Genomic DNA, 26,631 nt, shown 5'->3' with positions numbered 1-26,631 from the left:
GTATTGTGTTCTGTGCAGTGATTTTGACATGTCTGCAATGAATCACTCAGTCAATCAAAAAGATGTTTTTCCCCAGAAAAGATGCATGTCGTGTAAGTTCTTCAGGAATCTACCAGAACCTTTGTCTGCTGATCAGAAAAATTCATTTACAGCTCTGGTTGTTGTCAGACTAATAGACTGAGCTCACATTCACAGCAGGTAGTAAATAAATATTTAAAGGGCACCACGTTGTACATTATAAACATTTATTTCTGTACACTTATTAACAGACAGGAAAACTTTAAACAGATGATCAGAGTAGGAAAATGGCAGACTTTTTATTAAACACGTTTATTGTGATGCAGCACACGGGTTACAACACAGTGGTTTAATAAAGTTGTTATTAACAACAGCCACAGATGAATAAATATCTTTGTTAAGTTTGCTCAGATTTCTTCACATGAAAAAGGGAAACTGAGTCTCCGTGTGGTAAAAATCTGTCTAGAGGAACGTTGGGTTTGATCACAAGACCGAGTTCTGCTCCTCGGTCAAGCCCTGAATTTAGTTTGCCTGAGCTTCTCCGCTTTCAACCATGTGTTTGTTTACCTGAAGCATTCCTGAGATAGTTATGGACGCGTGTGTTTGCAAAGTTAACATGAAATAAATCACTGTAGCTGTGTCCAGCACAAAAGTCCACCTTGTAGAAATCATTGATCACTGATCAGAACACTCACATGAAGAAAGGCTTGTTTTTTAAAAAAATATTTATACACGAATAAATTAAAGGAGAGGAGGGCCTTGAGTTAAAAATACCAAAGCCGTTCAGCATTAAAGAGAAGGATGCATGTGCCCTCCTGGTCCTCCTCTGCATCACACACTCGCAGCCTGCAGATGGTGGTGTGTGTCCAAAGTCTCATCTGAGATCTCACAGATCCAGATTCTTGAAGGTTCCCTTGATGCCGCTGTTAGCGTTCTCATCAAATGCAAAGGCTCGATTATCCTTCTCCTTGGTTGCGTCGGTGTCCACGGCCTCGCTGTCGGTGCCGTCCGGGCCGCGGCTGCAGTGCTTTTTATACAGCTGGTAGACTGAGGAGGAAAACAGAGGTCGCTTACTTCAAAAACAGCATCATTTTCTCTCAGTTACAAACACACAGATTCAAGGAACCCGGACAGGAGGAAGCCGAAAGACCTCTGAATCAGCACTGACCAGAACCAGGCAGTTACTTGTTAATTGAAGTGATTTATTAAAGGAGTTCATCTTGCTGATTCATCAGGAAATCCAGGGGTGGAGCTAGAGTTGTGGTCAGGGTGTCACCTTTATCACTACAGGTTAGAAGTAAATGTTAAACTAGTTTCTAATCAGTCATCCTTTATACATATTGACATCTGGCACATTTCTAAGAGATTTTCTGTGCAAGCAAAACCACTAATGCTATGTAAAGCTATTAACCTGATGTTAGCATGACGCATGTAGCAGTGCTAATCTTGTTCTATGCTAGCACTAGGTTAGTTTTAGGATAATGTGGGGAAATCATATTTAGTTTTCAGTGAGTTTCATTTAAACAGGAGGCTAGCAAGGCTGCTAGTTGGCTTTAAAGCAGCTACAGCATGACAATGTGGAGAAACAGATCCTGCAAACAGTCATGTTGTAGAGGAAGGTAAACAGTGTTGTGACAAAGTGTTTGGCCCCCTCCTGATTTTTTATTTATTTATTTTTGGTCACACTTAAATGTTTCAGATCTTCTAACACTTTAAATATTGGTCAAAGGGCCATGCAGGTTTGGATTTCTTTCTCTCTAATAATAAAAACCTTCATTTAAAAGCTGCATGTTGTGTTTACTTGCACTGTCTTTCACTAATATTTAAATTTGTTTGATGATCTGAAACACATCAGTGTGACAAACATGCAAGAAAATAAGAAATCAGGAAGGGGGCAAATACTTATTCACACCACTGTAAGAAAAAGAGAAAGGAAGACATTTTTTGTAAAGAGGAAGGACACAGATGGGGCCGAGACAGACCCTAACCTGGAGCCAGCCATGCAAGTCACTGTCTCCAACCACATCAAGCTCCTCATATCCTAACACACCCAGCTTTCCTTTCTATGGATGTTTTTGAGCAGTGGATGTGTGTGTGTTAAAGAGAGGAAAACAGTAATTCCCTTTTTTCAATATATGACCCCCCTGATAAAGTCTTATCCACCCTCTGGCCCCCCACGTATAAAAGTCTAGCACCGCCACTGCTCAGAACTGACTCGGTATTTTGGGAGCCTAAAAACAGTCCCTGACCAGACCAGAGTTTCAGAGGGAAATATCTTATATGTTGACATTAGAGAAGATTTGGAAGCAGCAGCTTGATGAAGTGCAGCGTTTCATCTCTTACATCCCACAGAGAAAAGCGCAGCAGCCAGCTGGAAGATGCTGTAGATGAGAGGGAATGCAAACATGACTTCCAGCTCCTCTGGTTTGAAGGACAGCTGGACGATGGTGCTGCACAGCTGGGAGTTCTGGAAACCTGTCTCCAGGGCGATGGTCCGGCATCTGAAAGAAGAAAGGAATTAAAGACATGAAGGTCAAATTTGTTTTTATCATTAAAACTGTATTAGAATTCACAAACACTCCAGCCTTTCCAAACTGTCCCCCCACCTGTCCCAGGGTTGACCCACAAAGCGGGCCAGGAGGAACCCCAGGCCAAATCCAACAAAGGGGTAGATAGCACCAATTATCCATAAGGAGGGAGCAATGACCCAGGAGGACTGGTACAGGACCCCCCCAACCACAGCTATGATGACGATGAGAGCAAATCCAGCAATGGATCCCACCTGTGGAAAGTCAGACTTTATTAGAGCCTGGTCCGGGACTCCCCAACGACCACTCTTTATGCCCATTTATGCTGGACACAGAAGACGGATACACAGACGGATGGTTTCATCCGTCTTCTGCATCGGTTATGCGTTTAATTTCAACCGTCTTCCGGCAGCTTAGCTATTCATCGCTTGACGCAGAAGAAGAGCAACACCACCAGAAATTGTGGGGCAGTGCTGAGATGAATGACATGCAACCAGTGAAAGAACCAAACCAGAGAAGAAGAGGAGCAGGAAGGGAACAAAAAAGCAGAAGAAGAATGAAGACGAGGTCAACTACTGTAGAAATTGCGTAATCTTTTGAAGAAAGGAAATATACAAGTGTTTAGGGTGTGTTGGGCGGTTGAAAACAACTTCTTAGTGATGCATTACCGCTGCTAAACGATGTTTAAAACGATTGTTGGCTGGCGGGAGTGAACTCTGAACTCAGCACTGCCTCCTAGTGGAGAAACTGACTTATGGTAAATGGTCTGTACTGTGTCTGTGGTCTGTACTGTATATATATATATATATATATATATATATATATATATATTATACTTTTATCCAAAGCGCTGTACATATAAATCAATGCCGCACCAACAACACACCCATTCACATTCACAAACTAATGGTGGAAGCGGTGGAAGTGAACCGGCAACCCTTGGGCTACAGGACGACCACTCTACCCACTGAGCCATGCCGCACCAATGACTTAACAACCACGGCAACGTAAAGCGCACGTGGAAGTATGAAGATGGCAACGTATGACAACGTAAACGGATGTCGATATTTACGCATGTTAGGGAGCATAAATGGGCCTTTTCTCAGACACAGCATGAAGACGTGGAGCATTCCTACCTTCAGGATCTTTTTGGCTACGTTGGGCCACCGGCGCTTCATGTATATCCCTGCAGCGATGGGGATGAGCAGAGCTGCCAGGGTGATACCTGGAAACATAAAGCTTAAAAATGAGGCCGAGGCCGCATCCATCGCTGGAGCCAATAACTGCCCATCCTAATATCACCTGCAACCCTTCTTTACACATCTCCATACCACTGTGCTGACACAGGTAAGGACATTTGGTTTTGAGGAAATACAATAAAATGTGAAATTCAGCCATTTTTGTTAGTGAGGTTTTAATATATTACACTTTGTTTTATTATATTTACTATATTATTATTTTATATTTTATTATATTTAATTTAAGAAATATAAACAATCTTACATTAATGTATAGTCTAATTATTTTCTCTTATTTAAGGGATATAATTTTATCTTATTTTTTATTTAAATTAATGAAAAATATATTTATTATATTTTCAATGCATTTTTTTCTTGTATTTATGTTCATTTTATTCATCTTTCATAGTGTCCTGGTAATAAACATATTAATGCACACTGTACAATCGGGGCCAAAAGCATCATATCTATATTAATGGAAAAAGTACCATAATCTCATGGTATCGTATCAATAGGAAAGTTTTTGGTGTTCCTACTGAAATTAGGACAAGGTGATCTGAAACACAGTTTACATAACTGTTAGAACAAACTTTCTATCAAATAAATAAGATTTATCATTAAAAAATATATGATTTAAAGATATGAAAAAATAATTTTGCTTATTTAAAAACACATATGTTGTTTATAAGGACTTATTATAGTTGAGTTAGTATTTATTTATTTTTTTGCCTCTCCTCCGTCCTCCTAGCTCTCCGGTTTGGCTGCTTATTGGACACAGCTGGTCCTGACTTGGCTCCACCATAAAAGCCTGGGGTTCAGCGCCGGTTGGTTCGCTGCTGCTTCTTTTCAGGATTTGACCAAATTCCAGTTTTTTTGGTTATCAAACCGTTTCGTTTTTTTTTTCCTCTCATCATCTCTTCATTTCTGTTCCTGGCATCCATGCTCATCTTTAAGCATTATCACTGTGTATTATGGTTTGTAATGTGTTAAATATCCGATGAAATGCTGTGAAAGTTTCAACACTTAAGTTATGGTGGTCAACAGGGTTCGAACTAGATAATTATCTCACTTCATTTTTACCCTTTTCCAATTTTAAAAGCTTTGATTTTGTGTGCTAAATGTTTACTTTTTTCATTTTCATAAAATAAAAATAAATGAATAAATAAAAGAAAATTTAATCTATATTTGGATTACAGTAATTACCTCAGCTGTTTGCTTACCAATGCTGTCAAAGGGAATCTTAATGGTGTCGCTGGAAGTCCATGTCGTGGTGTAAATGAAGAGACAGAGAGGCATCATCCCCAACGCCAAGATGGAGGAACAGGCCGTCATACTGATGCTGCAGAGAGGAGGCCATCACAGAGATCAGAAACAATCAATCTATCCTGAAAACGGCTCAGATTAAAACTGATCTCATCCCAGAAGAAGAAAGAAATGTTTGAAATATGTCTAGCTATAGTTATTTTTACAATGATGCTGCAAACAGAGCTGGATGTCTATGCAGAGGCAGCTGTTGTGTAACTGGTTGGTATTGTGACAGAGCCGGTCCGGTGAGGAAGAGGCTGCAGAGACACCTCTATAAAACACAGGTGTGTGTTGGTGTGTGAGAGAGAAAACTGTGTTTAAATATTGAATCACAGCACTTCAGTAACTGTGGATGCTTCATTAAATGCATCCTCTCAATCTGTGTATTTGACTTGAGGTATGTGTGATTCCAACGTAGCACACACAGCTGCGCCTGCTCATTGGTGTTGCTATGACGACAGAGACATCAAACACACTTCTCCCGATGGAAACACATGTTTTAATATAACTTTTGTGAGTGCTGAGTTGAATCTGCCTGACTAGTAATGTGCAAAAGGTTGAGACAGAAAAGGGAGAAGTTTAATGATAAGGTGGAATAAAAGCATGTATGCACCTTAATGCCTCTATTTTACTTTATACCTGTATATATTATACCTTGTGCTTGTCCTGCTTTACTGTTGGTGTTGTATTGCTGCTGGTACCCAAATTTCCCTGAGGACTCTCCAAAGGGATTAATCAAGTATTCTATTCTATTCTATTCTATTCTATTCTATTCTATTCTATTCTATTCTAATGCTTGCAGTTGGTTACTGTAATAAAGGTCAGATTTCATGCTTGTTTTCTGTTTATATAACTTCACAGCACACTGCAGAGCAGTGATTCTTACCTCAGGTCCATGTCTCCATCCAGCCAGTAGCAGATGATGTTTGAGCCCGAACCTCCGGGACAGCAGCCCATGATGATGATGGCGATAGCCTGAACAGGCAGCACCCCGAAGGCGAGCGCCAGGGCAAAGGCCGTGAAGGGCATGATGCCAAACTGGCAGAGGAAGCCAATGACGATGCCCCAGGGCCTCTTGATGTGACCCCACAGCTTTTTGGCGTCCACAGTGCAGCCCATGGAGAACATGACCATGGCGAGCATGACGGTGAGCACTGTGCTCAACACCAGGCTGAGGGTGGCGTTAAAGTCACTGGAAGGGGCGAGGCAGTTGGCACCTGAACAGACTGTGGCGAGAGGGTCGCAGGAGACCATGACTGCTGCCTTCAGGGACATGGTGGACGACGTGAAGGGAGGAGAGTTTTCACAAGACTTCCAGATTAGATTCCAGAGGACAGCTCCAGGGTGTCCCTCCCCGTCTGTCTGATCAGGTGGTGATGGTCACAGTGACAGGAAGCATCCAGATCACCAGCCTTTATACCCCGCCATGCTGCAATCACGTAAAATTGGGTGGGAAAAGTCAGGTGAGAAAAAAATGAAAAATTAACCAATACTTGGTGTTTTATGGGGTCAGTGTTCACACGCATATAAAAAGAAATTTCTCTGAAATACAAAATGTGATTGCTCTGTGGCTCCAGCCTTTTACAGCATCATGGCCATTAAAAGTTTATTGGGCAGCCATGCCATGCAGTATCATTACTGTTCCCTGCCAGCATGGAGGAAAGATGTCCAGGAACATCATGCACACAGTCGGCACATTCCTTATAAAATTCACCCCTTTGGCCTCCTTTTTATTGTTTTTTAAACGTAAACCAGACAGTCGTGTGGAGGACTAAAAGTCTTTCAGCTTATTAACAAAAAACACATCCTGAAAGTATGAAAAACTGGAGAAATTCCCTCAGAATACACAGAAAAGGCATTTCCTTACTGTATTTCTGTTTCAGTATGTGGATCTGCTTCCCTTTTTAAGCAGCTACTTGATTCCATCCAGGACAAACGTTTACAAGCTGAAATCTGCTCAGATTGCGTCACGTTTCACAAGTTTCCCTCAAACACTGATGACGTAAAACTTGTGAGCACGTTTGAATTCACTGCTTTTGTACATTTTAGTTTTTTAGATGCCCTGATGTCTCCACCTCATGTTGTAAAACAATAAAATGTAAGAAAAAAGTTTTATAGACTCTTTCAGTCCAGCAGCTGCACATGTCAGCTGTGGAAACAATAAGAATGGTTTCAGTGTCATTTAGTCCAAAAAGTCTCTAACCAGACAAAGTTAGTGGTAGTCGGTTGTTCAGGTCTGCTGTGATCCTGATGAAGCGTTCTTACCTTCATGACTCCTGCTGTTGAGCTACATCACAGTCTGTGCTGGTCTTAAAGGAGTAATGACTAACTTCGTGGTTAAAGGACAACCAGCTGACAGACATCTGAAGACCTCCAGCTGGGAGGATTACATGTGAAGAGAAGTTTAACATAACACTGATACTGGTTTATATACAGCTGCTGGAGCTGGGCCACATCTGGGCACAACTGTTGTTTAAAGCTGCAACCTGCAATAAAATAAAGAAGACAGAAAATTTTAATCATAATGCATCAAAATTCTCTGTGAGCAGCTTGTTTGTCAAAACATAAACATCACTTTCAACCAAAAGTACATCACTTATTTCACAAAAGACTGGCGCATCATCTTTCATTGTAATACAAATCACAAGTCCAGCTTTTTAGTCCAGTCTATCAATTTTAATGCAGCTGGTTGAACAAACATCTTTGGGTGCAATCATTTCAAACACCTCACTGTTGACCTCAACTTCTCCAAGGGAAAACGATTTAATTGGTCCATACTCTGCTTCAGGGAAAATGTTTCCCAGTGATTAGCGATGGTCATCTGATGTTTTGTAGCTAAAGATTTTGTTATGTTTTTGAAATTTTTAAAATAATCTTTAAACAGTTTGTGTTTGGCTTTAAACCTCATACTCCACGTGTACAATAAAAGCCCAATTTTCCTAACTGAAGATGGGTAATGAATCATAAAATCATGCGGGGGTATTAAATTTCTGTGTGGAGACAAGTATTTAAAAAGTTGGTCAACAATTAAGTGTTTTAGATAAACTGTCATGCCAGTAGTGAGGAAAGGTGAAAAGATTATGTTCACTATCTTTAGTAATAAAAGAAATAAACTCCAGTTTTTGTCTCCTGGAGGAACAATGTCTCCAAACAACAATGGGATGTTTTTCACCAGGCACAATGTCTGAATGAAATTCAAACCAATGCTATTACCTGGTGTAGTGGAATTTTTATTATCAAAGGTCACACACTAAGTGAGAATCAAACAAAGTATTTTTATTAAGAGCTGATCAGCAATGAGAATCCCACAGTCAAAGAAGCTTTGGCTGCGCGAGTCTGAACAGATGCATTTGGGTTTGGTTTATATAGACGAGCATGAGCTGATCACATCAAGATAAATCATTAGTCCTCTGTTTCAAAGGAATGTTATCAGAAGATTGGAAGGGGAAGTAAATGGAGCTCACTCAGTTCTTATCTGGGTAGAAGTCATCCTCCTTCCTTAGTAATTCACAAGACAAGGTTTTGTAACAATACAAAGTGTAGAATACAAACTATAAGGGTTATGTGTATAAAATTTTCCATTACACTGGACCCTCCAATATAACCTTTCTATGACAATTTTTACATTCTAAAAAACCATAATCAGAGGAATAAATTCTAAAAAGCAAGTCCTGTTCTGATAAAAAGTTCTGAATGAGATAACCAAAAAGCAGTTTTATTTCGTATTGAGCCACACCCCCAAGAAGATCATGCATGATATCAAATGAAAAGCTTTTGCAAACATGAAAATACTTTGTGTACTAAGAGTACACTAAGGGTACTAAACACTACAATATTTAGTGTACAATTTCTTTTTAAACCATAAAATGATTTCAAATGTGGAATTTTTTTTTTTTTTGGAGAGACTGGCAATGCATGTCAAAGATTTCTTTACCACAAAGAATCACCATTGGATCATCTTCACTGTATACGGTTTGAATATCATTCTTTTCAATCAAGCAAAGGTGACAGCATGAAGGCTACTAAATGATTTATTAAAACCAAGGATTGTGTTCATCCCTAGATTATCCCCAGTGATTTGTGCAATTGTGCATCTCTAAATGGAAGCTTAATTCCTTCACATTCCCGTTTCTTAATATCATTTATCAATGGTTCAAGTATGACATCAAAACCATACTTATTCAGATCTTTTATATGAAAAAGTGACAAATTAATATTCATAAGGACTGAACTAAATTTCGGGGGCAAGTTTCTTTTGTGAATTCTTCGTTTGGAGAGGGTTGGCAGTTTTGAAATCATCATATTATAGTTGGATTTGTTATACATGTCTTTTAGTCATAAACAAAGGGTGGGCTTTAAAATAACTTCCATCACAAAAGTCTGTTTAAGTGTCTGGTTCTGATATATAATCTCTTCTGAGTAGATCACAAATTCCCAGATTTCTGCCCATAAATTTCAAGGTTTCTAAAATTGGTACATATATAAAAGTATCTTTAACAGGTACTTGATCATAAGTACCAGATTCCTTTAGTCTGTTGTCATATCTCACTCCAAGTGACACTTCAATTGGCTCAACAATTCCCCATTTTAAGTTAAAGTATTTATTTAGTTTCCATTCAGTATTAAGACTAGCAAACAGATTTTCTCATTTTTCAAAAGACTCCTTTATCACTGATAAGTAGGGATCAGTTTATTGGTAAAGCAGTAAGCATGTTATGCTTTGCTTGTAACCAGAGTTGGGAGTAATGAAATTACTTTTTTGTGTAACAAAGTAAAGTAGTGCGTTATACTTAAAATATTGATAACAAAATTACTTTACTGGACTACAGTAACATGTTTTTCTGCGTTACTCGAGTCGTGTTTGTCTGTGTGTAAAGTTCTGATCTGTTTTAAGTGGTACGCGTATGCTGCTGCCTGCGTGTGTGCTTGCCTTGACACGTTGCCATAGAGATCGATTTGTGTGACATAGCTGATAGTGCGCCAACCAAGGAAAAAGAAAAATGCAGCTGACAGGGGCTTTTGGTCAGTGGTGATATTCGCAATATTTTCAGTTCAGTCCAGTTTCAGTCCAAACTTGTGGAGAAAGATCCTCCTCGCTGGTCAGAGGAAGGACACCCGCCTAAACAAGCAGCCACCCGCCTTAACAAGCAGCCGACCTGCCTAAACAGGCAGCCGACCAGCCTAAACAGGCAGCCGACCAGCCTAAACAAGCAGTGGACCCTCCTAAACAAGCAGCCGACCCACCTAAACAAGCAGCCCACCTGCCTAAACAACCAGCCGACCCACCTAAACAAGCAGCCGACCCGCCTAAACAGGCAGCCGACCCGCCTAAACAAGCAGTCTACCCCCCTAAACAGGCAGCCGACCCGCCTAAACAAGCAGTCTACCCCCCTAAACAAGCAGCCGACCCACCTAAACAGGCAGCCGACCCGCCTAAACAAGCAGTCTACCCCCCTAAACAAGCAGCCGACCCAACTAAACAAGCAGCCGACCCACCTAAACAACCAGCCGACCCGCCTAAACAAGCTAAGCTTTTTTCAACATTCCCTGGAGCGCAGCAGCCGGTAAGACAGAAATTAACAAGCTAGTTGCAGGTTCATTGTAGGAGACATGCCCCCCCCCGTGTCCATTTCTTTCCACAGTCAGGAATGTTATTCTTGTGGTTTTAAAGCCATTTTGTTTACAATATACAGTAAATACAGTATTGTCCACGTCTACAAGGTGATGTAAGAAATGGTAAAGTACAGTAATAAGTAGTGGTGTTACTTTTCAAATGCAGTATCAAGTAAAGTAATTTCATTACAATTTACAGAAGTAATGAGTAACTAGTAACTAATTACTTTTTTAGAGTAACTACCCCAACACTGCCTGTAAGTGAAGCTTCGCTGTGAGTTCCTCTAAATCTCCTACAATTGAGGACACTAAACTGTTTGAAATGCCACTTCCTTGTAGTTTGGCCACAAGCGATGCACACAATTCTTTAGCTGAATCTTCAGGAAGCTCTGAATTATTGTTCTCCAATGAACTACTGGAACAAGCAGATTGCTGTAGGGAACAGAATGGCTCCTCCAACACAGGAACTTGGGATGAAGTTGCAACTAGCTCACTGGAACATCCAACAGTGGACGTTGGAGCAACTTGCTGAACGTTGCTATGAATATTATTAATGTCAGGGACTGATGTCAACAACCTTTTTGTGAACAAATCAGTTTGAACTTGGGCCCAGTATAATAGCAATGTTCAACTCTTAAATGTGAAATTAACAGCTGAGTGCTGGAATATAATTTCTGACAAAGAAAACAAACCAGGATTTTCTCAATGCTAGCACATTAAGTTAAGGCTACTGACTGGCTCAGCTGTCTGGCTCTCAGGTCTCTTACTCTGAGTGACTCTTTCATTTTCCCCACATCAATGTTGTACACTGTTGTTTGTAGGAATGTATAGAAGTTTACAAGTGCACCATCATGCGACAAGTTAAACACAAAATGTGTCTTAAAAAGTTCATCAAATGCTCCAAGGGAGCGGTTTGCCTGGCATGGGATCAGATACTTGTCAAAGGCCATGTAGAAGTCCTCAGTCTTGCTTTTTGACGTCCAGCAGCAAGGAGGTACGTCACTACCATTACCTTATGGAAGACACATAAGTGAGACAGTTATCTCTCAGACCTGGTGTTTGCTGAGATGCTCCTCCAAACTGCAACATGACCAGGATTGAGAAATGAACACTAAATGTTAGACAGCGATTAACTGCTGTGACTAGCAGTTATTCAAGTGATGATCAAATGATAAAGCAAACACCAAATTAAACTATGTTGTATTAAAATTCCACTACCTTATGGAAGACTACAAGTCTTTCAGCTGCATCACAGGCACTAATCTTTGGAGACTTCTGTCCTCCAGGTCATGGTGAAAGGAGATGTATCAGCAACAAAAGGGATTTCCTGGACATATTCTGAGGACAAACAGCAGAAAAAGAAAGTGATGAGATAACATTCATCAGAATAATTGCGACCTACTTGGGACAAATTGCTCTGGCACAGAGTAATAAGTTACTGAGAAAAACACCCACTTATAAGTCGTGTTACAAACATTAACAGAGTTTGTGATTACAGTGGCGGTACAAATAAAATTAAAAGCTTATCATTTACAACTCACCTCCTATCTCATCAAGGTCACTTCCTTTCTGCTGACTGCCACAGCTGATTCTACTCTGGTAATGAAGTGAGTCGCTTGGCCTCTTTGATAACATTTGGTTTGAAGAACATGTCCCATTTCCGAAGCAGCCTGGATGGTGTCTCATCACCACATAGGAGAGCAAAGTCTTGATCCACCTTAAAAAGAAGCAATTACTAGAATATTCTACTGAAGCCATAGTAAGCAAGTTATTTCAAACTTACCAATCCTTTTGTTTCCAAGAATCTTAGAAGGTAGAAAGGATATCAACAGCTCTGCCTGGATCATTAACAAGTTTCTGATGATGCTGAAAGGCCTTTCTCATCATCTGGAAAATCAGAGACTTGTCTGTGGTATGGTTGAGCAAAGACATGGCCTCTTGACAAGCATCACCATCAAGCTGTCCTTCAACATTTGAATTCCTCTGGCAGTTTGGGCCTCCAGGAGAACCATCCGCAGGACTACCACGATGCCACGATGAATCTTTCTTTGGGCCGTTTTCAAACATCAAGCAATGTATCCTGTATATCCTTGCAGTATCATAGAAGTGTTCCTGAAAAAAAGAAGCTATAATTAGCAATATCACCCAAAAACAACATCCCACAGAATCTGCTATAAACGTCATCCAAGCATCTCATGAGTTATAGAAGCACAATACTAACAAACAGATGCTTTAAATTTAATTTGTAGTGCAGTTTCATAATTATTTACAGTAAATTCAGGAGGTACCGCCAACAAACTTCTTTTGCTCATTAACCCACGATGTGAAAAGAAGTACCAAATCTTACTATCGTACACATATGCATCTTTGACTGTAGCAGCCAATAATAAGGACTGTTTTGGTAGTACATTATTAGCCAGTAGGACTATATCTTAGCACAAGCTCTATGAAGAAAAAGTCAATGTCTTAAACTATGTCCTTTTAAAAACAATAACACCGTCATTCGGGAAAGTAGTCAGCACCACGTTGCCTTGTCCGACAAGGTCGATGAATATTACTCATCTACTTCTGTGCCTGTTGCATCTTTGTATGTAACATTTGTTTGTGGTGGCGTGCAAAATCTCTCAAGAACTAGACTAGAAAAAAATTTATTTGCTTTACATATTATAGCCACTGTGTGGATTAAAAATATTCACATTATATGGTACACAGAGGGGAACCACAGCTTATTTGAATAAACAAAAGTCGTGCTAATCAAATCAAATTTTTTTAAAATGATTTTTTTAAATACCTTTTTCATGAAACTGAATGAAGTCATATAGCCCCTCGGTAAAATCCAGCTTCACATATTTCTGCTGATGTTTGTACTTGACCTGGACCAGCATTTTAACTGGGATATGCAAGAAACGTTCACAAGTCAGGTTGCACAGCAGTTTAGATCTTTTGTAAAAGTCATGGTTACTGACAGTTCTGTCTGGCAGGTATATGACAGTTTTATTTCAGCACAGTATCTGTTGCATTACCTCCTGAGCTAGAAGTTTGAGGGTGGATAGGGCAAATTAAGTTAGCTGAAGAAAATCGACACACACCCCTGGCCCTTATACAAACATAGGATCATTCACTGGTCTACACAGCAGGAATTCTCATTGATTTCACCAATGAAATTTATTATTTACATTTTTCAGACCTTTTCTTACAGAGCAATCCTTTGTGCATTTTGTTTTCAACTGGAAATCCTTCTGTCCCTAACTTACTTCTACCCTCTAGCTATGTCTATAGTTCTGTTACTAAATTAGCAACAGCTAATATAACCATAAACATGTTGCTGAGTCCTTCCTACAGTCTGTGAGTAAAAAATGTCAATGAGGGGGAAAAACGTAGGGGCAGAGGACCGTCACCCTCTCCACCCCTCCCCTACTTGCAGTCCCACTGACCATTATGATTGAAAACTGTGAGAAAATGGCACCACTTAAGCTTTGAAATGTGCACTATTTCTGCACCATATTACATCGCTTGGCCTTTAGATCTTATATGCTCTCGTTTTTCAATCACAGCCTGCTCCAGAAGCTAGCAGCTTCAAACTAATTAGCAACTAAAGACCAGCTAGCAAGCTGACATATCACAGTACTGTTCATTTAAACCATAAAGGAAAACATTAACATATTATAACGTCCTGCTGGACGTGTAAAGAACAGGTGGAAGCTTCTCCGAGAACAACAGCTTTATTGCTCTGAATAACGGTTACTGTTGGCCGTAACCCCGCCGTACACTCGTCAACAGCTCTCCCCTCTTCCCGACCTTCCCAGTCTCTCACAAAAAAACTCAGAGAAAAAAAAAAAAAAAACTACTGCCCCTCCTTTTCCCCGCCCCTCCAACATTCTAACACCCGTAACATTAGATAGAACCATGGGGAAATAACACTACTCTTAACACAACTCTTAACATTAGCGGGACCACTATGGAACTGCTACACTGCCTCCCCCTTAGAAAGCCCCTCGCCCCGAGGGGTCACGTAAAAAGTCTCTCAGGTGTCCTGGGGGTCTCCTCTGTCTTCTAGGCCGTCTCGGAGAGAGTTGCTGAACTGGGGATGAGATGGGGGTTGGGAGAACATGAGAGGTCCCTGCATGGTCAGCAGTTGGTGACTCCTGGCGCGCATTCACCTCCCAAAGCTGGGGCCGCAACGCAAAGCCCGGGCGCTGACTCTGCCGGGCAACGCCCCTATATGGAGCCAATCTGTCCCTGTGGAGAACCACTCGCCTGCCCCCAGCTGACAGCTGAACTCTGTACACCACCTCGCCAAGCTTCTCTAAAATCTCACAGGGCCCTAGCCAGTGGCAGTCCAACTTGGGGCATCGGCCCTTCTTCCGCTTTGGGCTATACACCCACACTAGGTCTCCAGCTTTGAAGTCCTTCCTTCTGGCCCTCACGTCGTAGTTTCTTTTCTGTCTCATGCCAGCTTTCTGCAGCTGACCACGGGCGAAGGCATGTGCTGTTTCCATATGGTCCTGGAGCCTCCTAGCGTACTCCGGTCCAGGTGGTGCTCCCGGGGTGTCTGGGGGCCTGCCAAATGCCACTTCCACTGGCGTTCTCAGCTCCCGTCCTAACATGAGAAGGGCAGGCGTACATGCCGTCGAATCCTGCACCGCTGATCTGTACGCCAGCAGGATAAGGGGAAGGTGACTGTGCCAGTCCTGCTGGTGCTCTGTGCTGAGGATGGCGAGCTGCTTTGCCAGCGTCCTGTTGAACCGTTCGATGAGCCCGTCACTCTGGGGGTGTAAGGTGTGGTCCGGGTCTTTTGCATGCCCATACATTCACACATGGCAGTAAACACTCTCGACTCAAAATTACTGCCTTGGTCGCTGTGGATGGTCTCCGCCGCTCCGAATCTGGAAAACATGCCCTCCACCAGGGCCTCTGCAATAGTCTCGGCCTCCTGGTTTGGAATAGCGTAGGCTTCCTGCCATTTAGTGAAGTAATCCATGGCGGCTAGCACGTAGCGGTTCCCCTTGTTTGTACACGGGAATGGACCTATTATGTCCACAGCCACCCTTTCCATCGGGGCCCCCACCGGCAGTTGTTGGAGTTGGGCGCGAGACTGATCCGGGGGCCCTTTGTGAGCGGTGCAGAGGTCACAGCGGCAGCAAAAATCCTCTACATCTCTCCGGAGCTGCCCCCAATAAAAGCTTTGACGGAGGCGCCAAAGTGTTTTGGAGACACCAAAATGTCCTGCCCCGGTAGCCCTGCGTGCGGTTTTTAACACTGCTTCTCTCATTGTTTTGGGGACCACTACCTGCCACCTTTTTTCGCCAGTAGCTGGTTCCTTCCAGGCTCGCTGCAGTACTCCATCCTCCACCCGCAGGGTCTCAAATTTTGCAACCAGTCCCTTAGTGGCAGGAGAATGCCCAGCGGCTTCGTTTCATTGCGGCTTATGTGCTGACTACACCCACCACTGGTCCTATGTCAGCGTCCTGCTCCTGCTGTGCTCTCCAACTGGGTGAGTCCATAACCTGCACTCCTTTGCAGACCGGCCCTTCCCCCTCTCTGCGGAGCTCCTTCTCCAGTTGTTTTCTCAAGAAACAGCACTTGTCAGGGTGGAGCTTGAGGCCAGCTGCTGCGATTCTCTACAGGACCCTCCGCAGGGCCCCCAACGCTGCCTCAAAAGAGTCCCCGTGGACCAGGATGTCGTCCAAGTATACCAGATATTCCTGTCGGGGGATGTCAGCTAGCACCTTTTCCATCAGCCGTTCGAACGTGGCCGGGGCATTGCACAGTCCAAAACAGAGGACACGAAACTGTCACAGCCCCCTGCCAGTGCAAAATGCAGTCTTCGGTCTAGCTTCTGGGCTAAGGGGCACCTGCCAACACCCGCTGCGCAGATCCAAGGAGGAGAACCAGGACGACCCAGACACCAAGTCCAGGGACTCGTCGATGCGGGGTAGGGGGTACGCATCTTTCTTGGTCACGCTGTTCAGCGGTCTGTAATCCACACAAAATCTCATCTTTTGGCTGTTTAGCTCTCCCCTCTTCCCGACCTTCCCAGTCTCTCACAAAAAAAACTCAGAGAGAGAAAAAAAAAGAAAAACTACTCCCCCTCCTTTTCCCCGCCCTTCAAACATTCTAACACCCGTAACATTAGCTAGAACCATGGGGAAATAACACTACTCTTAACACTACTCTTAACATTAGCAGGACCACTATGGAACCACTACAATATATTTTCATCTTAAATTCACTTTTAATCAAAGCATTTAAAAGCACTATAAATGGTTTATGCAGTTAAGTACATATGAATATTTTTTCCAAGGCCGGATTATCCAATGGGCATAACGGGCACGAGCAGTGTTAAAGAAAAAAAGAAAGGCTTTAAGTTTTAGATATGGGAGCTGATAACCAATAAAAAGCACGCTGATACATTTTTTAACCTTAACAGAATTATTTGATTGGTGGGGTGCAATTGTGAAAACCATGGTAACCTGCCCCATGGTCCCGTCCCCTATCCACTGTCTTTAAATTATCCGGCGTTGAACTGTGGGAGTATTAGTAGGCTGAGAGAATGAGCTAGAATAATAGAAGTGGTTGTTTTAAACAGAGACAAAAGCAAGAAAAGGAGGAGAGGGAGGCGTGTTTATTAAGAAGCGTACCTTCTATAGACACATTCTGCGTCAAATCGAGGGAGGAAAATGAGGATGAAGTAATATAAGACCTGGAAGCTAAGCTGGCGGTCTGGATCTGGAGGAGGCTACCGTTAGCCCTACAACAGAACCTGAAGCTAGCTGCAGCGACGCCGACTAGCAGTGTACTTATCAGGTCTGTGACCCGGCTTTGTGGGGGACAGTCAATGAAAATGCTGCGCTGTCCTCACTGATCATGGAGCTGCTGCCTTTCACAACAAAGCCAGCAAATATTCAGCTTCAACTTATGATGAGGGCTTGGGCGATAAAGTGCGCTCCCTCACAAATGATCTAATGTGCTGCCATCTTCCAAATGGGGAAAAAGTCTCTCGAGACTGGATCACCTTTTCACCATCTACAGGTAGCATTTTTTGCTTCCCTTGCATCAATGTTGTGTTGGCAGGTTTCTCAGTTTTAGTCTTAGTTTTAGTCTTGCATATTAGTTTTAGTCTTCAGGATGAAAATGTGTTGTGTTTTCGGGTAACATCAGAATAACACTCTTCAACGTCCAATGAGGGTTTCTTTTTAATGAACACTTTCACCGTCCTTATCAGTCCACCATCTTACACACTTCTTCTCCGTTCTAGTTCTCTCGACACCACCTAGTGGTACGGAGTAGCACATATTACTAGACACAACATCTCCTCTCTCTTTAAGAATAACCTTCCTTAAAAGAATTAGCAGAACAGTAGAATAAGTAATTAGCCCGTAAACTAAACAGTTCTGAAACACATATTTTAAACAACTTAGCAACTGAAATACATTATACTTATCTCCTTAAGCAGTACGAAATAATGCAACTGAAGACTTAGGCAAAATATGTAAGTTTACCGGCATATACTAAATTAAGTCTTATGTACTTATAACACTTACACATAACTTAAGTAACCCAAGGTATAGTACAATCTTGATTCCAAAATACCGTATACACCGTTAATACATTTATGGCATCACATAGTCCTTGTGCCAACCAGGCTTATATCTGGTACGCGGCAGTTTCTTGGGAGCAGATGTAGCATCCCTAGTGTGTGAAAACCTGGAAGTACCAGAGTTTTGTTCAGTCATTGTAGGGAAGTGGGCAAGGTGTGAAGCATTCCAAATCCTGCCATCACTGAGCAAGAAGGAGTGTTTGCCTTTGGTCTTCCTTACGATTTCAGGAGGTGTGAACCTGGGATGGCCTTTAGCCACATGATGTGGTTTTCTTATCCTCACCCTCTCTCCTGACCGGAAAAGCGGCTTTCTTGCGGAACGTTTGGTGTCAGTGTAGGCTTTCATGTTTTGCTGACGTTCACGAACTCTGCGGCGTGCAAAGTCATGTAGAGCAGAATCAGCTGGAGGCAAGGAAAGAATGTTCAGTTTAGTGCGCATTTTCCAACCATACAAGAGTTCATGCGGAGAAGTAGATGTTGTTGCATGTGGTGTTGCACGGTAGGCGTGAAGCCAATCCATAACTGTCTCTTGCCATGGCATGGAGTGTTGTATTGCAGTTTGGATGCATGATCTGAGTGCACGATGAAACCTTTCAATGGCTCCGTTAGCAGCCGGGTAGTACACTGATGTTCTGTTGTGAGAGATATTTCTCTGCTGGAGGAAAGAAGCAAACGCATCGGAGGTAACCTGTGTACCATTATCTGTGACAATGTTTTCAGGGTTTCCATGACGACTGAAAACAGAAGACAGAAACTTAATGACATCACCGGATGTGGCAGTAGGTGAAAAAGCAACTTCCGGCCATTTAGAGTAATAATCAGTAAGGGTGACGGCAAATCTGCAAGCAGGGTCAGCAGTTTCAAAAGGTCCAACAATGTCTAGACCAAGTTTTTTCCATGGTCCATCAGGCAGTGGAATAGGCTGAAGTGGAGCAGGATGTGTGTGAGCAGTCTTGTCATTTAACTGGCAAGTGACACATGCAGCAATGAAAGAGTGTACGTCAGAGTCCATTTTCGGCCACCAGTAGAGATCTCTTAAGCGCTGTTTTGTGCGGACAATCCCCTGGTGACTCTCATGAGCAAGCGTGATGAGTGCAGCTCTTACTGAAAGTGGTGCAATAAGTCTGGAACCCCTGAGAATGTAGTTATCCACTGTAGAGAGCTCATCTCTAATTTTGTGGTAAGGGGCAAGAATGTCAGAAACAGATTTAGTGGATGGCGGCCAGCCATTTCCAATCTGGGCACGAAGAGCAGACAGTTCAGGGCAAGAAGAACATGCCGAGTCAAAGTCAGTCACAGAAAGTGCAGATAAAGTAGCAGAAATGTGTGCTACCATTTCAGGTTCTGGGTCCAGAGTAGAGTCAGTAGACACAGGTAAGGGAAGACGTGAGAGACAGTCAGCTGTGTAGTTCTGGGAACCTGGGCGGTAGATGACGTCATAGTCGAAACACAGCAATCGCGCTGACCAGCGAGCGATACGCATTCCAGCTCGACCGATTCCCTTTGTACTCAGGAGCGTTGTTAGCGCCTGATGATCTGTGCGGAGAGTGAAGCGGCGTCCCCACAAATATGTACGCCATTTCTCTGTAGCCCATACACAAGCAAGGGCTTCTTTCTCGACAGTTGAGTACTTACGTTCAGTCATAGTGAGCGTGCGGGAGGCAAAAGCTACTGGCTTTTCTGTACCGTCCTGTTGTATTTGAGCCATGACAGCTCCAAGGCCGTAGTCACTGGCGTCTGTGGAGATGACAACAGGCAGGGAAGAGTCAAAAAGTGAAAGTGCTGTACTATTCACAAGGAGTTGCTTAACTTCCTCAAAACTAGACTGTGCTGCAGGAGTCCATGTAAAACTGTCCTTGTCGTTGGCAAATGCGCGCATAGGGGCCACAACCGTGGCAAAGTTGGGCAGGAACTTAGAGTACCAAGAAACAAGGCCCAGGAAAGATCTTAGGGCAGCAGCGTCTGAGGGTGAAGGAGCTTTAAGAACAGCGTCAATATGGTCCTGATCCGGAAGGATACCATCAGCTGTAATGACATGTCCTAGAAAACGCAGTGATGTTTTCCTGAAGTGACATTTTCCCTCATTGAGCACTAATCCAGCTTCTCTGAGCCTGTGGAGGACAGCACTGAGGTTTTGATTATGTTCTGAAGTAGTTTTCCCGAACACGATGAGGTCATCCAGGTAACTTTGGACACCTGGGAGATCTTTGAGGATTTCTGCCATCATTTTCTGGAAGGCAGAAGGGGCAGAAGCTAGACCATATGGGACTCTACAGAATCGAAATAGGCCCTCGTGTGTGATAAAAGCTGTAAGGTCTCTGCTCTCCTCATGTAGGGGCAGCTGGTAGTATGCATTAGCCAAGTTCAATTGAGGAGAACATTTTTGCACCTTGTAGGTTTGTGAAGATTTCCTCCATATGAGGCAAGGGGTAGCAATCGGTGATGATGGCTTTGTTTGGTTCTCGCATATCTGCACACATTCGTATGCCACCATTTTTACGTCCTGTCACCACAATGGGTGAAACCCAGGGTGAAGCATCAATCCTTTCAATGACATTTGCCTTTTCTAAGCGGGCTAGTTCTGCGGACACAGAAGCTCTCACAGCAAATGGCAGACGTCGTAGTTTCTGGCGAACAGGTCTGACTGAAGGGTCAATTTTCACTTTGTGCACAAAGGCAAGCGCGCAGCCAATGTCAGGCACAACCAGAATGCAAGGTGAAGGTGATGAGTCTGTGGTCATCACAGGTACAGGAGGAACTGCTTGCGGAGAGAGAACAGTGTTGCCTTTAATGCAGATGTTCAAGGCTTCCATCAGGTCTCGTCCGAGCAAAGGTGTACCCTGTTTCACGACAAAGAATGTAGCTGGGGTAGTTACAGTACCTCTAGTCACTTTGACACATAAACAGCCTGTTACAGGAATTTTTCCTCTGGTGTATGTTACCAACTTAAGTTCTGGAGGCTGCAGTGGTACGTCGGTAAAATATTTCGAGTAGATGTGATGGGGCAGGATAGATACTGCAGAGCCTGTATCTATGATCAGTTCAATGTCTTTAGTGGGGCAAGCAGGTGTACTGATTTTAATCCCACATTGTAGTTTCTTAGGTGCATGCAAGGAATTTCTCAGATATAGCACAGTAAGGTCAGGTAAATGTACTTCACGGACCTCTCCGGACTTGGATGAACGGCAAACACGAGCAAAGTGTCCAATTTTGTAGCATGATTTACATGTGACCTTAGCAGCAGGACATTTGGCAAAGTTAGCAAGATGTTTACTTGAGCCACACCTAAAGCAGATCTGGGCAGGCTTGGAAGAAGCAGGAGAGCCAGGCTGACTAGTATTTCGTTTGTACTTGTTTCTTTTAGAGTGTAACTGGGGCTGTACAGCTTGGACTGGAGCACTGTCATCTGCAGCTATTGTTTTAGCTTGATGGGCTGCTGATTCCATGTGTATTGCGAGTGTAATAGCTTTATCTAGCGTCAGCTCTGGTTCAAGTAAAAGTCTTTCTCTTATGCTAGAGGTAATGACATGTTCGACTAACTGGTCGCGGATCATTTCATCCGTTTTATCGTCGAATCCACATTTGGAAGCAAGGTCGCGTAATGCGGCAACATACTGTGCAACAGTCTCGTGTAGTGCCTGCTTCCGCTTCCTGAAAGCATGTCGTTCCACAACCACGTTAACTCTCGGTGAAAAGTGCTTCTCTAGAGCAGTAACAGCTGAAGTAAAAGTGTCCCCCGTATTTGGTAAAGAGTAGAAAATCCGTTGTCCCTCCGTTCCTAAGCAGTGAAGTAAGGTTGCTCTCCGTCTGGCGTCAGGCCAGGCATTTCCTGATGCATTAATAACAAGCAAGTAATTGTTGAACATACGCATCCACGTGTCGAAGGGCAGCGCTGGTTCTCCGGGACACGGTAAAAACATTGTAGGCGGATGGACATTTGCAGCCATGTTCCGTCAGTAGCAGGACGACGTTGAAAAAAAAAGGGGCAGAAACGTTGGTTCTCTTGTCGCCAATTTTGTTGTGTTTTCGGGTAACATCAGAATAACACTCTTCAACGTCCAATGAGGGTTTCTTTTTAATGAACACTTTCACCGTCCTTATCAGTCCACCATCTTACACACTTCTTCTCCGTTCTAGTTCTCTCGACACCACCTAGTGGTACGGAGTAGCACATATTACTAGACACAACAAAATGCTTATTAGTTTTAGTCAAATAAAAAAAGTATTAGTCTTTTAAAATTAATTTTGGTCAATAATATGTATTAAAAAGTGGAATCAAGGTTGACAGGTTATAACAAGTAATTGATAAAACAAGTTAAGCTTAATGCTTTTACATAATAACCAGATCCTTTACCAGACTGATAGTTTTAGCCGAGACTTTCCCATCAACAGGGAAGCAATGCTGCCGTGTTACTTAACTGCTGCTGGGCAGAAACTTTTATTTCTATATTTCAGCTTTTATCATGAACTGATGCCCGACTTCATCATACAAACAAGTCACACGAGAAAATAGCAGATCTATAAGTTCAACATACAGCAACACATTGTGAGCTTGTTGTTTTCATAAATAATTACAAAAATTAAAGGAATGGTTTTAGACTTAGAAGGTTTCCAACCAACAGCAGATACTTTCTGATCTACTTAGGGTGATGCATATGCACAGATAAATAGAATAGAATAGAAATACTTTATTAATCCCTTTGGAGAGTCCTCAGGGAAATTTCGGAAAGTGCTAAATGTGGAATCAGTTACTCCTAAAAAGCAAAGGGCAACAACATCCTGACTTTGGTAACTGTGGCTTTATTTCTGAGAATTTTCTGAAGTGTAAAACTCCACCCTGAACACACACATATCCAAAATATGAGCAAAGGATGAGGAACACATGCTCAACTTGACCTGGTCTGCCAGTGAAATTATGAAGGATTTTAGTTAAAATATGTCCATGTATTGTTTCATCGCTTCCACCAAACCCCTTCGTCCACACTATAAAAACTAAACTTTGATATTCTGTATGTCAAAGTTTCATTTCTATAGTGTTGTCTCATGAAAAGATATACTAAAATATTTGCAAAAATGTGAGGGGTGTATATATATATATATACACTACCGTTCAAAAGTTTGGGGTCACTTTGCCATGGGATTCAATAGGGAAGTGACCCCAAACTTTTGAACAGTAGTGTATATATATATTTGACATGTTAAAATCACACTTTTGGAGTTAAAATTAACTCAGAAATGTGTAACTCTCCAGTTTTTGCTGTGTTCTTGGTAATTATTTGTCTTCTTTCATTTTTCAGCCAGACAGGTGTCGCTAAGCAACCCAATGCAGCAGCAGCAGAAAATTACCAGAATTAAAAGTCATCGGTGAAAGGCCGTCATTTAAACCTCAGAGTTCAGGTTGCACTTTGGTCAGACTCGTTAAAAGGTGATGACGCTTATAGCCGTTACCATGGTTACGCTGTGTTTTGGATGGAGACGCCGGGCAACACCTTGCAGGAACAGAAAACGTTTAGAGAGCTCTGAAATCGTTTTAGTCTGTGACTTTTTTTATCGTGAACTTCCAGCTGTTGACATGAAAAATGAATTAAGCTGCTCATGCTGCAGCAGACAGGATGGTTCAATCCTGGATTAATAAAGTCAGACAGAGCAGATCGTACCTGCTACTGCTGTCGACCAAGAAGAAAAAGCCTCTGTAGGCCTGGAACTGCTGTGGAGAACAGAGAAGAAGAGGCTCTCAGGTACAAACCAAACACAACTTTTCTCTTTGGGGTGGAGTCTGTCAGCTGTTGAACAGAAAGAAAAGGATTTTACTGGATATGGATGGACTGAAAACCAGAATAATGTTTGTAAGGGTTGAAGTGATTGTGGAGCCATTAAAAAGAAAATATGGAGTTTCCACATGTTCATTCATGAGTGAAGCAGACAGAGGAAATTATTCCATAAAAATCTGATATCATTTGGTTTCTGTGGGAGATTTCTCGCTCTATGACAGTTCTCCTTGTGACACATGCAGGGACATCATTCAGTCTGTTCAAGCAGCAAGCCATCCTCTTCGTATGAATGAACTAAAAGATGCAGGATTCATGTGTTTTTTAGGTATTTTGCTGCAAATTCTGCAAAAACAAACCATTTGAAAATACTTGACAGATGTCACCACATAGAGGATGAAGAATTTGGGGCCCAGCACTGACCCCTGTGAGGCTCTGTGGGTAATGTTTAAATGGGTTGATGTTAAAGTTTATCTGCACAAACTATAACATCTTAGCCGATTTAAAGCAACCCCTTTTAACAACAATACCATCAATGACCGTTTTACTAGTCATGTCAATATCATTCCAACCTTTAGATGTTTTATTTTTACAGCTTGTAACAATATAATTTTCTTTTTATCTACAGCTCTTAAGAACATTGAACAGGGATTTCTGTCTCCATAATTCTCAGGACTCCCACCCGCTCTGGGTTGTGGCAAAACTTCATAATACTCGTTCATTTGTTTTTATAACTTTTATATCTAATCTCTACCTCCGATGTTCTATGTTCCAAAAATGTTCTCTATAGGATGTTTTTTTTTTTTTTTTTTTTTTTACAAGCATTTAATAGTCCTTTCGTTGACCATGGCCTGTCCTGAGTCTGTTTTCTCTTGGATTGTTGGATTGGCCATTTTTTTTTATCGAATAGTGATTTAAATATTTTTAGAAAGGAATCATAAGCCATGTCAGTGTCCTCAGCTTCATAAACAGTTTTCCAATTCTGTGTTAATAATTCCCCTCGAAATGCATTCAAGGATTCTTCTGTCGTCACTCTCTTGATGTCATTATCACCATTTTTCCTTCAGTGGTCACAGTCAAACAATGTAAAAACAGGGAGATGTTTACTAATATCATTAAATAGTAGACCACTTACTAGGTATGTCTCCCTACTGTTAGTGAAAATATTGTCTATTAGTGTGGAACTATGTGGTGTTATTCTGCTTGTAGATAGATGCTCATACATGCATGATTGTTAGGAGAAGTCTGTTAAAATCTCTACAGTTGAAGGTGATCTTCTGATGAGAGTTTGCAAACACTTCTTCCATGATATTTTAAAGTGTCAATATTAGAACTTGGTGTCTTTATACACAGCTAACGATTATATTTCTATTTCTCATGCAGATTTTCAATAGTAGTACACTGTTAGTTGTCACATTTTCCACTACCTTATATTTCATATTTTTATCTATATTCAAAACCATACCGCCTCCTTTTTTATTCTTTCTATTGTTATAGTTCATTTCAAAACCATAGTTCAAAATCCAGCCCCTTCTCTGGGCTGAGCCAGGTTTCTGAAATAGCTATCGCATTGACTGGTTTGGTGAACTGGTGTAGATATTCATTCATATTTTGAAAGTTTGCAAATAGACTTCTGGTGTTGAAGAGAACAATTGACAATTATCAGACTCAAACTTTGAAATAAACTGTTCATCTGTATATTAGTGACACTTAGTGTTAGGGTTATTGAAGACATATCTTGTTCAGGTCCAAACATCAGTTAAATTACTCAGAAGTTCCACACAGTGACATTTTGTTTAGGTATTACCTTGCTGTGTTACTCTTCTTATGAGTACTTGTCCAAATCTTCCTCATTTCCAATGACAATTACTTCAGATTCTTCTGGTGCACCAATCAGTTTTATGAAGACTTTATAGTATGAGGTCCACGTTGAATAGATCTTCTTTAGCAGCAATCTGCCTTTTTCTGGCAATATCTGTATTTCTTTTAGTCAGAAGCTCATTCAAAGACCTCTGCTCCCTTCAGCTTTTTATCCTGTCTCAGCAGCGCCACCTTATGCTTTCTCTTTGTAAACTTCATAATTATGACTGATTTCTCTTTTTTTTTCTTTGCGGAGAATAATGACAGTTTTCAGTGTTGTATCTACCTCTGTTCCTTTTGATTGAAGGAAAATTGTGACCTGTTGTTCCACTGATTGATCTTCCATCTCATTGGGTTCAGAATCAATCCAAGCCAGCCACCCTATGTTCTAGCTGTGCAATCCTTTTGCCTTCTCATCATTTTTCAGCCTCAGGCCTTTGGCCTCCTCCACCATTATTTGTTTCTGTTGTTTTCTCACCACTGTCACCTCTTCTGAGAGGAAGTCAAGGGACTTTTTTTTTTTTAGCTCCTCAACTTCCTCACTTGCCACGTTTCCTTTGGGAGGCATTTTGTTGGTCCAAAGAATGGACCTGGTGGCTGATGGAGGATCCTTGTGTTTTATTAAAATAAAAAACAACAAAAACTGAGTAAAATATTAAGTTTACAAACACCAAGATCTTTTTGGATCCCTGTTAATCCTC

General features: G+C 41.9%; 1 protein-coding gene across 2 annotated transcripts; it reads right to left on the bottom strand.

Annotated features, from left to right (window-relative positions):
- Window positions 1–231: 231 nt before the first annotated feature.
- Window positions 232–26,404, bottom strand: slc10a2 (solute carrier family 10 member 2). 2 transcript variants are annotated; one of them, XM_042000786.1, is made up of 12 exons: window positions 23,960–26,404; window positions 13,494–13,592; window positions 12,486–12,814; window positions 12,244–12,419; window positions 11,921–12,040; window positions 7,355–7,575; window positions 5,976–6,518; window positions 5,005–5,123; window positions 3,683–3,771; window positions 2,625–2,800; window positions 2,362–2,519; window positions 232–1,065 (listed from the first exon to the last, which is right to left on the bottom strand). In XM_042000786.1, exons 7-12 carry the CDS (start codon window positions 6,362–6,364, stop codon window positions 905–907), a joined length of 1,092 nt encoding a protein of 363 aa, XP_041856720.1. In that variant the 5' UTR covers window positions 6,365–6,518; window positions 7,355–7,575; window positions 11,921–12,040; window positions 12,244–12,419; window positions 12,486–12,814; window positions 13,494–13,592; window positions 23,960–26,404; the 3' UTR covers window positions 232–904. The 2 variants fall into 2 exon arrangements, with proteins under 2 accessions (XP_041856720.1, XP_041856723.1); XM_042000789.1 differs by lacking the exons at window positions 13,494–13,592; window positions 23,960–26,404 and having other exon boundaries at window positions 12,486–12,878.
- Between the last annotated feature and the right edge of the window lie 227 nt (window positions 26,405–26,631).

The sequence above is a fragment of the Melanotaenia boesemani genome, chromosome 12 (assembly GCF_017639745.1).
Source record: "Melanotaenia boesemani isolate fMelBoe1 chromosome 12, fMelBoe1.pri, whole genome shotgun sequence".
Lineage (NCBI taxonomy): Eukaryota > Metazoa > Chordata > Actinopteri > Atheriniformes > Melanotaeniidae > Melanotaenia > Melanotaenia boesemani.
This window is presented reverse-complemented; position numbering and strand designations above follow the sequence as displayed.

Bases quoted from the DNA above. Each gene is read 5' to 3' on its own strand.
- slc10a2 (XM_042000786.1), bottom strand. From the start codon at position 6,364: ATGTCCCTGAAGGCAGCAGTCATGGTCTCCTGCGACCCTCTCGCCACA. The intron at 2,801-3,682 runs GTAGGAATGCTC...GACTTTCCACAG, and splicing joins TAGCCAAAAAGATCCTGAAG to GTGGGATCCATTGCTGGATT. The intron at 2,520-2,624 runs GTGGGGGGACAG...TTCTTCTTTCAG, and splicing joins GTGGGTCAACCCTGGGACAG to ATGCCGGACCATCGCCCTGG.